The sequence below is a fragment of the Orycteropus afer genome, unplaced genomic scaffold (genome assembly GCF_000298275.1).
Source record: "Orycteropus afer afer isolate SDZICR_OR568_19922 unplaced genomic scaffold, OryAfe1.0 scaffold00077, whole genome shotgun sequence".
Taxonomy (NCBI): domain Eukaryota; kingdom Metazoa; phylum Chordata; class Mammalia; order Tubulidentata; family Orycteropodidae; genus Orycteropus; species Orycteropus afer.
Window position 1 is genome coordinate 4,965,888 of NW_006921664.1, and position 10,941 is coordinate 4,976,828.

At 36.6% G+C, this 10,941-nt stretch overlaps 1 protein-coding gene across 1 annotated transcript in view; it reads right to left on the reverse strand.

Moving 5' to 3' along the window:
• HECW1 (HECT, C2 and WW domain containing E3 ubiquitin protein ligase 1) overlaps window positions 1-5,808 on the reverse strand; it is a 438,073-nt gene extending 432,265 nt beyond the window's left edge. Inside the window, exon 1 of the mRNA XM_007941232.2 lies at window positions 5,490-5,808. Coding sequence (XP_007939423.2) covers window positions 5,490-5,778 — 289 coding nt within the window. The 5' untranslated portion in view covers window positions 5,779-5,808. The remainder of the gene's footprint in view (window positions 1-5,489) is intronic.
• Window positions 5,809-10,941: the final 5,133 nt, after the last annotated feature.

The following is a 10,941-nucleotide window of genomic DNA, read 5'->3' on the forward strand; positions in this document are numbered from 1 at the left end:
CTAAAATTGGGAAGAAAATAATAAATCACAGAATGACCTCAAAGAAAAACAATAAACCTTCACATCAAAATAAAAATAGGACAGGCACAAATATTTAGCAAATACTAAATCAATAGCCATGAAGGAGATGATAACATGATCCATAAACAGAATGAGCTCAGCACAGAAAATTATATGGAACAAAGAAATCAGCACCACCACATACACACTCTCTCTATATATATATATGTAACAAAATGACATCAATAAATTCATACTTGTCAATAATTATACTGAATGTAAATGAATTAAATGCACCACTTAAGAGACTGGATAAGAAAATATAACCCATCAATAAGCTGTCTACAAAAGACTCACCTTAGACACAAAGACAAAAATAGACTGAAAATCAAAGGTTGGAATAGGATATATTAAGCAAATGTCAACCAAAAAGAGCAGGAGTGGCAATATTAATTTCTGATAAAATAGACTTGAAGATAAAAAATGACCATAAGAGACAAGAAGGACATTAAAAAACAAACAAACAAACAAAAAAAAAAAACTTCACTGTCATCAAGTCGATTCTGACTCATAGTGACCCCCTTTGGGTTTCTGAGGTGGTAAATCTTTACAGAAGTAGGTTGCCCCATCTTCCTTCTGTAGAAAAGCTCGTGGGTTTGAACTGCCAACCTTCTGGTTAGCAGTCAAATGCCTTAGGCATCACGTCATTGGAGCTCCTTATATAATGATTGAAGGATCACTTGAACAAGAGGAAATGATCATAATAAATACCTACACACACAATGAAAAGCCCCAAAATCCATAAAGTGGACTTTAACAGACTTGAAAAGACAAATACATAGATGACTCTACAGTAATAGTGTGAGACTTTAATACACCATTTTAATAAGAGATAGAACAACTGGAACGAAACTGAACAAAGATGCAGAAGAACTAAATATGATCAAACAACTTGACCTTATAGACATGTATAGAGCACTTCACCCACCAACACCACGATATACATTTTTTCCCAGCACAAATGGAACATTATCCAGGACAGAACACATGTCAGGTTACAAAGAAAACCTCAATAAAATTAAAAACATTGAAATACTGCAAAGCATCTTCTCATATCACAATGATATAAAATTAGAAATCAACACTAGGAAGACTCATAGAAAAAGAGAAAACACATGGAAACTGAATAACATGCTCCTCAAAAACGACTGGGTAATAGAAGAAAAAATATTAAATAAAAAAATTCCTTGAATCAAATGAGAATGAAAACACAATATTCCAAAATCTTTGGGACACAGCAAAAGCAATTATCAGAGGGAATTTATAGTAATAGATGCACATAACAAAAAAGAAGAAAGAGCCAAAATCAACATCTTAACCCAACATCTTGAACAATTAGTAAAAGAGCAGCAGCAAAAAATATTAAAAAAAAAAAAAAAGCCTACCATCACCAGAAGAAAGAAAATAATAAAGACTCAAGAAGAAATAAATGAAACAGAAAATAGAAAGATAATAGGAAAAATCAACAAGACTAGATGTTGGTTCTTTGAAAAGATTAATAACGTTAACAAACCACTGGCAAATTTAATGAAGGAAATGATGCAAAGCACATGAATAAGAATGAAAGGGATGATGTCATAACAGAACTGATAGAGCTCTGTGCTTAAGGCATTTGACTGCTAACTAGATGGCTGGTGGTTCAAACCCACCAGCTACTTCTTGGAAGGAAAATTGGGCAATTTACTTCTATAGACGTACTGCCTCAGAAACCCAAGGAGGTGTTGCTATAAGTTGAAAAATGACTTGATGGCAGTGAGTTGTTTTTTTTTTTTTTTTTTTAAATGAAGAACTGTACTCCAATGAATTTGAAAATCTAGATAAGATGGACAGATTTCTAGAAACATACTACTTACCTAAACTAACATAGACTGAGGTAGAAAATTTGAACAGACCCATAACAAACGAATAAACTGAACAGGTTATAAAAAAAAAAATTACCAACAACAACAACAAAAAATCTTGGATTCAATGGTGTCACTGGAGAATTCTACCAGTCATTCAGAGAAGAGCTGACACCAATCCTACTCAAACTATTCCAGGACATAGAAAAGGATAAAATCCTCTCAAATTCATTTTTTGAAGCAAGCATAACCCTGATACCAAAACAGGTAAAGAAAACACTAGAAAGGAAAACTACAGACCAATATCCCTCGTAAATATAGATGCAAATATCTTCAGTAAAATCCTAGTCAATAGACTCCAACAACATATCAAAAACATAATACATCATAATCAGGTGGGATTCATACTAGGTATGCAAGGATGGTTCTGCATTAGAGAACTAATCAATGTAATCCATCACATTAGTAAAAGAAAATAAAAGAATCACATGATCATTTCAATTGATGCACAAAAGTTATTTGATAAAATCCAACATCCATTCCTTATCAAAACTCTCAGAAAAATAGGAATAGAAGGGAAATTTCTCAACATAATAAAGGGTATATATGTAAAACTAATAGCCAACATTATTCTCAATGGAGAAAGACTGAAACCATTCCCCCTGCAAACAGGAATCAGACAAGGATGCCTTCTATCTCCAATTCTATTCAACATCATATTGGAAGGCCTAGCCAGGGAAATATGGCAAGAAAAGGGAATCAAAGGCATCCAAATTGGAAGAAGTAAAACTATCTCTATTTCAGATGATATGATCCTATACATAGAAAACCCAAAAGACTCAGCAAGAAAACTACTGGAACTTATTGAAAGATTTAGCATAGTGGCAGGACACAAGTTTAACATCAAAAAATCAGTTGGATTCCCCTACACCAGTAAAGAGATTTCCAAAAAGGAAATAAGGAAATCAATACCATTTACAATATCTACCAAAAAGATAAGATACTTGAAAATAAATCTTACCAGGAACACAAAAAACTATACAAACAAAACTACAAAACACTACTTCAAGAAACTCTAAGAGTTCTACATAAATGGAAGAACATACCATGCTCATGGATAGGAAGATTGCACATTGTGAAAATGTCAATACTACCCAAGGCAATCTATATATTCAATGCAATGCTGATCCAGATTCCATTAACATTCTTCAAAGACATGGAAAAACCAATTACTAATTTTATATGGAAAGGAAAGAGATCTTGGATAAGCAAAGCACTATTGAAGAAGAAGAACAAAGTAGGACATTTCACTCTCCCAGATCTCAAAACCTACTATACTGCTATAGTTGTCAAAACAGCCCAGTATTGGTACATAAACCAGTGGAACAGAATTGAGAACCCAGAAATAGATCCATTGACATTTGGTCAGCTGATGTTTGACAAAGGGCCAAAGTCCATTAAATGAGGAAGAGATAGTCTCTTTCACAAATGGTGCTGGCAAAACTCAATATCCATTTGCAGAAAAATGAAACAAGACCCATACCTCACATTATACACAAAAAGTAACTCTAGATGGATCAAATGTGAAACCTAAAACTATAAAGTACATCAAACAAAAAATATGGGTAAACCTAGTGGCTCTAATTTATGGCATAAATAGACCATCAAGCATAACCCAAAAGGCACAAATAGAAGATAAATTAGATGATTGGGACCTTCTAAAGATTTACTTCTTATGTGCATCAAAAGACTTCTCCAAAAGAGTAAAAAGACAACCTACAGAATGGGAAAAAATGTTTGGCAATGACATATGGGGCAAAGAAGTTATCTCTAAAATTTATAGAAAACTCCAACAACTCAACATCAAAAAAGACAAATAATCCAATTAAAAAATGGGCAGAAGACATGAACAGACACTTCACCAAAGAAGATATTCAGGCAGCCAACAAACACATGAATAAATGTTCACGATCATTAGCCATTAGTTAGCTGTGAATTAAAACAGCCATGAAATACCATCTCAACCCAGTATTAATAACAAAATTCAATAAGACAGAAAATACAAATGCTGGCAAAGATGTAGCAAAATTGAGACTCTCACACATTGCTGAAGGGACTGTTGAGTGATACAATGACTGTGGAAATTGGTATGGCAATTCCTTAAAAAATTGCAAATAGAAATGTCATTTGATTCAGCAATCCCATTACTAGGTATATTATCCTGAGGAAGTGAGAGGCAAGACACAAATAGAGATACATGTACATATATGTTCATCGTAGCACTATCCAGAACAGTGAAAATCAAAAAACCCAAACTTACTGCCGTGGAGTTGGATCCAACTCATAGCAACCCCTCCTTGGGTTTCTGATGCAGTATCACTATGGAAGTAGATTGCCCAATAGTGAAGAGATGGAAAAACCTAAGTGCCCATCAACTGAGGAATGGAAAAACAAACTGTGGTATGTATACAGAATAGACAATAGAATACTATGAATAGTAAAGAATAATGTAGAATCTGCAAAACACTGCATAACATGGATGAACTTGGAGGACATAGTGCTTAGTGAAACAAATCAATCACAGAAGGACAAATATTGTATTAACCCACTATTGTAAAAGTCAAAGAAAGGATTATCACATGGCAGGAAATGTTCTCTGTTGGTTACCAGGGATGGGGGTTGGTGGAGATTCCTAGATGGGTTTAAAAAAAAAAAAAAAATATATATATACACACACACACACACACACATACACACATATACACACACACCCCAAAGATTATTAGTGGTTACCAGGGGTAGGAGGGAAAGGAAAAGGGGAAGCTTTTGTTTGCAGGGCATTGAGTTTTTGCTAATGGTGGTAGAATATTTTGGAAAAGGGTAGCAACAATGGTGACACAACATGAAAAATGTTATCAATGTCCTTGAGTTGTAACTGTAGAAGTTGTTATGTTGGTGAATGTCTTGTTGTGTATGTTTTAACCACAATGAAAGTAACAACAACAACAAAAAAAGCAGGGTTATACATGGAGAGGGGTCAGATCTGATTGTGCATTCAAGTTAAATTAATTAAAATATTAAAGCATATGTAACAGTTAATTTTATGTGGCTAGGCTATAGTGCCAATTATTTGCTCAAATTATTAGTCTAGATGTTGCTACAAAGGTGTGTCCATATGATTATCATTTGAAATTGTCCTTAAGTCAATAACCTTTCACAATGTGAGTGGGCTTCAAGCAAACAGTTGAAAGCCTTAAGAAAAAAAATTCAGGTTTTCCAGGGAGGTTTCTGCCTCAAGGCTGTAACTTAGATTTCCTGTCGGAGTTTCTACCTGTCAACTGTTCCATGAACTAGGGACTTTCTAGCCCCCATAATTGCATGAGTCAATTTCTTAAAATAAATTTCTCTCTAAATAACTTATAAGCTCTGTTTCTCTGGAAAACCCTGACTAATACAATATGTAAAAGTGAAATATGAATAATATACTTGTTGAAGTCCTAAACCACACCCATAGGACAATATTTCTGTGAAACACATTTAGCTAGTCTGTGTAAGTCAGGCGAGGCTGAGAAATAACACTCTACTTACCGATGAGGTACATGCCGATCCAGTCTCCAGCATCCACTTCCTCCTTTATGTCCCAGTGTATCACCAGATCTTGTGAGTGGCCTATGGAATAGTAGGAGCTGCTGACCATGAGTGTGGAGCGGCTGTCTGAGGTGACTAGGTCAGTATCACTGGTGGAACGAGGGATGGTCACAGGGTCATGAGGGCCATTTCTGATGTCCACGTTGTTGAACTGGTCAGGATTATAGCTATAACGGAGTGGCTCCTTGCACCGGCGCCGGCTCTGTGAGTTCCTGGATGGAGATGCCATGGCGGCCAGGCCCAAAAACCTGTTCTGGTAGAGATTCTGTTGGGGCAAACAGACAACAAGCAGGTCAGGTGATGCCAGCAACAAAAGATATGCTGGAAGAAACCATCCATTAGCAATCTTCCCTCCTTGGTAGACCTGAAACACAACAGTGTACATCCTCCTCATGACAAATTCTGTAGCTCTAGGTTCAAACAGGGAAGTTGAGAACAAAAATATGGGTTCACCAAGGGGTCATCTATTGCCATACTCTGTTGGGGTCTCTGCCTCTCACAGCTTCCGCTAACCTACCTGAGGTTATCAGAAGGTCTGTAATGTGTGCAGAATGGCCCTAAAGAAGTGAGAGCCCCCAAAGAAAGTATCATCTCTTGAGTTCCCCAAAATAAATTCAATTGGATCCAACTGTATCCTTCTTTAGGGTATATGATGGTTATTATCACTGAACATTTTAGCAATTCCTTTGCAGCATTCAAGTTCCCACACACAGCCCAGAACAACAGGTAGTATTTTCTGGGTGAGGGGATCATTATTCTTCATTTACAACACTTTCACTTATAGAATGTCTCCAGGTCATCTGAAATTTCTATTAAGAATTCAGCCACCCCAGTGATTTTTCTTGAACACTACAATTTTCAATTAAATTCAATCTCAAAGGACTATTTCTTCCTTGGAGTCAATGCTATTGTACAAAACATTGAACTTTATGAGAAAAATTCATGTTTATAACATTGAGCACTGAGAATGAGTTGATATGATACAGAGCTATAACTATTGTTATAGTTATGCAGATTAGATAACTATATTAATATTTTTAGAGTTATGTAGATGCAGATTACCTTTAAACCACAGAAGAAAGAGCATCACATAGACTTGTACAGGCAATCATTCTGAAACAAGCAAGGAGATTCTGCCTTAATCAAAGTATACTAAAATTGGGTTTAAATGTACAACTTTAGGTTTCCTGGCTATAAATGTATATTCTGTTTTATAGTAACACTTTGTCTTTTAAGAAGAGAAAATTAAGGCCAAAAAAAAAAAAAAAAACTATTAAATCATACAGTTTAGACCCTAGGGATTTACACATCAATCAGTGCAAGTTACTGACCTTTTGTTTACCAGCCATGAGGACCAGACCCAGCAACAGTCTATTCTAAATTATATAAGTCTATTTAGCAGTAATTTAGGCCTGCATTTTCTGTCTTCTAAGACCAGGACACTTGTAAAAAGTCCATTAACCTGATAAAGCATGGAGTTGGCATTCTGAGTCTCTTAAAGGCCATGTGGCAGACATTTTCATTCATTATTTGTGTCTCTTGTTAGGAATTCTTCTAGCCCTGCTGACAGTAACCATGGCATTACTATGTGCAGAAAAGCCACACTTCAAAAAGCATTGCATCACACTATTGGTGCCATATGTCCTATTTTAAAAAAAAGTTCTTGTCACTATGATGGTATGAAAATAGATGGATCATATGTTGCCTGGAAACCAGCCCTCCTCTCAGGAAGACAGGCCAAGTGCTGAGGCCAAGGATAACTTGCCCCTCTCACAGGCCCCATAGCGATCTGGGTGGGCTAGGGAGGATCTCAGGAAACTAACCATCTTTCCCAAAATTTGTAATGAAACACTAGTCCCTATACCTGTGGATAAGGAGCCCTGGTGGCAGAGTACCTAAGGCATTTGAGTACTAACCAGAAGCCTAGTGGTTCAAATCCACCAGTCACTCCTTGGAAGGAATACTGGGCAATCTACTTCTGTAGAGGTATCACCTCAGAAACCCAAGGAGCAGTCACTGAGTCACCACTGACTCAGTGGCAGTGATTTGGTTTTTGTTTTTTATACCTGTGGATATGATCCAGTTTGGAAATAAGGTCTTTTGTTATGCTAATTAGATCATGACTGTATAGAATGTGTTCTAAATCTAATCACCTCTGACTTCTAAGGGAGAGTAGATTAGACACAGAGGTATATACACAAGGCGAGGACAGACATCATGTGAGGATCAAGTACAAGCCAAGGAGTCAAGGAACCAAGTAACACCTAGGACTACCTAAAAGGAAGGAATTAACACACTGATAGACTGATTTGAACTTTTAGCCTCCAGAATTGTGAGAGAAAAAAAAATTCTGTTGTTTAAAGCCATCCACTTGTGGCATTTCTGTTATAGCAGCACTATGTGACTAAGACAAGGGCTATGGCCCGAGATCTTTGTAAAATGTCTTAACATATAAAGGCTGCTACAGAGGATAAACTTATTTCAGTTTATGTATACTTTATGTGGACCAACATCATCTTACAGTATTAGTATGAAGATTAAAAAAATACTTGAAATTAAATGAAATAATCACATACATACTTATGGATTTTTGCTTTGGAGTTAGATCAAATCATGTTTAAAGCCAGGGTAGCACCTATCACTTTCCCAGCTGTGTGCCCTTGGGTAACTTACTTAACCTTTCTGGACCTCAGTTTCCTCCTCTGTAAAATGAAGTTCTCAAAATTTAAGGACACAATGCAAGTCAAGGTCTTAGCTTACAAGTGCTTAATAAATTCAAACCATTACTACTATTATTGTTTATCAGCAAAACCTCACTGGAACAGAGGTACCAGACAGTCGGCAAGGGTGAACTCATTGGCCAAATGGCCCTTCACATGATCAGTAGTGTCCTCACAGTTAAAATTCATTTTGCAACAAACCTATAAATTGCTTCTTATAAACTAGAAATTGTAAATGTTCAACAGCTTGGTGTATTTGTAAATTTGTAAATATGTCAATTTTTAAGTTTTTTGCTTGAGTAGGATATTTTGCCTTAGTGTTGAGGAGGCTGAAAGACAGAATTTTATCTACATAGTTTTGATCAGTGCCTCAAAAAGATTACAACATGTTTCTGTTTTGTTGAAGAAAAAAATTTTATGTGGTAAACTGTCAAATTACACCAGTGATCACTGTCCACATGGTGAGAACAAAGGTATCAAAAGAACATTAGTTAAGGAGGATGTTTGTTGGTAGTTTACTGGCTTAGAATAAAGACATGTATCTTGAATGAGAAGGCCAGCCTCTGAGCTGTTACTTGAAGACTATGCTCCCCCAGCCTTTCATATCTTGGCACATGTCCACCCCATCACACTTGCAGGAAAGATTTGGACTTCTCTTTCAAGATTATGCTCCAGCACCAACTCTGCCATAACCTCTTATTGTATCCTTCCCCATGCCCAAGAGACAAGGGCATTCTGCTTTGTGATTCCACAGGAATGCCTTTCCCCTGCAAGGATTCCTATTGTAGTCCTGCTAATGGACGTATTAGACCCTTGAGGCCAGTGTTTCTCGTTTCTACTTTTTTTTAATCCCCTGCATTTGGCACAATTCCTGGCACATAGAAGTCCCTCAAAACTTTGACAGAATTTGTTTTATTCAATCATACCACTTCTTGTTCCAGAGAGGTTATATGGTGAACTTATAAAAATAGATAAAACACAGAAAGATACTATCATCTCATAGTAGGTGGTGCAGAGAGAAGTATATAAAGAGAGGGCAAAAAAATATGTAAGAAAGAGGCTAACATAAAACTGCATCCCATCTTGTCCTGAACACATATATTGTTAAAAGACTCACAACAGTTTCTTAAATGCAGCAGGGGAACAGAGTTGGTTGCCCAATATTTGAGTCCCTCATGGCCATGTTTTTTCCAGGTATTCACAGATGCACCAAGCTTACACTATAGGATCATTGAACTGCAAGGAGAAATTGAATCATTCTCCCTTCACATCTGAACTGTGGGAGATAGATGAAGATCTGCTCTGTTTTCACATTGCCCTAGATAATAGACCACTTTCTTCGTAGACAGTAATTACCATGTTTTACAAGGCTGAAATTCTTCCTTACTTCTAAGGCAAACTCATCTGATAATAGAAGACCTCCTTTCTCTTTCCTCTCTGCAAAAGGGTGGTAGGACTCTCTCCATGCTCTTTCTGAACAGAAAGTCAATGCATATCCCTAAATTGCTCCCAGATTTCTTTCCATTCTACCGCGTAATTCAGGCATCTTATACTTCTTCCTACCATTGGTTGGAGAAGTGGTAGAATCCTTGCCTTTCCTACGGGAGATCAAAATTCAATTCTTGGCCAATACCCCTCATGCGCAGCCACTACCCCTCTGTCCATGGAGGATTCCATGTTGTTATGATGGTGAACATTTTTAGAGCTTTTAGACTAAGATGGACCAGGGAGCAAAGCTTGGTGATCTACTTCCAAAAATGAGCCAATGAAAACTGATCACAATCGTATGATCCACAACTGATCATGAGCATAGCCCAGGCCTGAGTAGCATGTTGGTCTGTTGTACATGAGGTTACCATGAGTAAGGGTCAATTTGATGGTAGCTAACAAACACAATCTCACTTATAAGCAACATGACATTAATAAAAAGATCACAAGGATATCAGCAAATGTTTCAGTAACACTGGAATTTTCAAGTTATTGGTTATAATCAAGAGTTTATAGTCATAGGCTATGTTAATCATAGATTTTAATTGATCACTGAAAAAGAAGGTCAAATGAGAGAATCACTGAAAACAGTGTAATGCCATTGTACAAACAGCTCCACTCTATACTGAATGAGATTCCATCTGTTGTTTTTTTCCCCATTTTGTAGCAGAGCATCCATCATGATGTTTTATTTATTTGTTTTGTTTTCCAGCTTAAATAGAATTATAATTATTGAAATGTTTTGTTAATTAATTAATATGTTTTTGAAATAAAAAAAAATCTTGGAATAAGCCTTGCATGTTTGATAAATTTTAAGATAGTACAGCACGTTAGCAAAAACAAAACCTTCTTATGAAAAGAGAATCTTAGAAGCAGAAAATTGTCACTTCTAGGTAGGGACAACATTGTTATGCTTTTTTTTTTTTTTTTTTTTAAGTACAGAGACAAAAGATTGTGCTGTGTCAATTTCTATCTGACAGTCATTAATAGCTCTTCTGTTTTGAAATATAAAGCAATGAGTGAATGCTGGGAGCTCTGGTAGCATAGGGGCTAAGACACTTGCCTGCTAACCAGACGGCTGGTGGTTCAAACCCAGCAGCCACTCCTCGGAAGGAAGGTTGGGCAATCCTACTTCCGTAGTGATACTGCCTCGGAAACCCAAGGAGGGGTCGCTATGAGTCGGG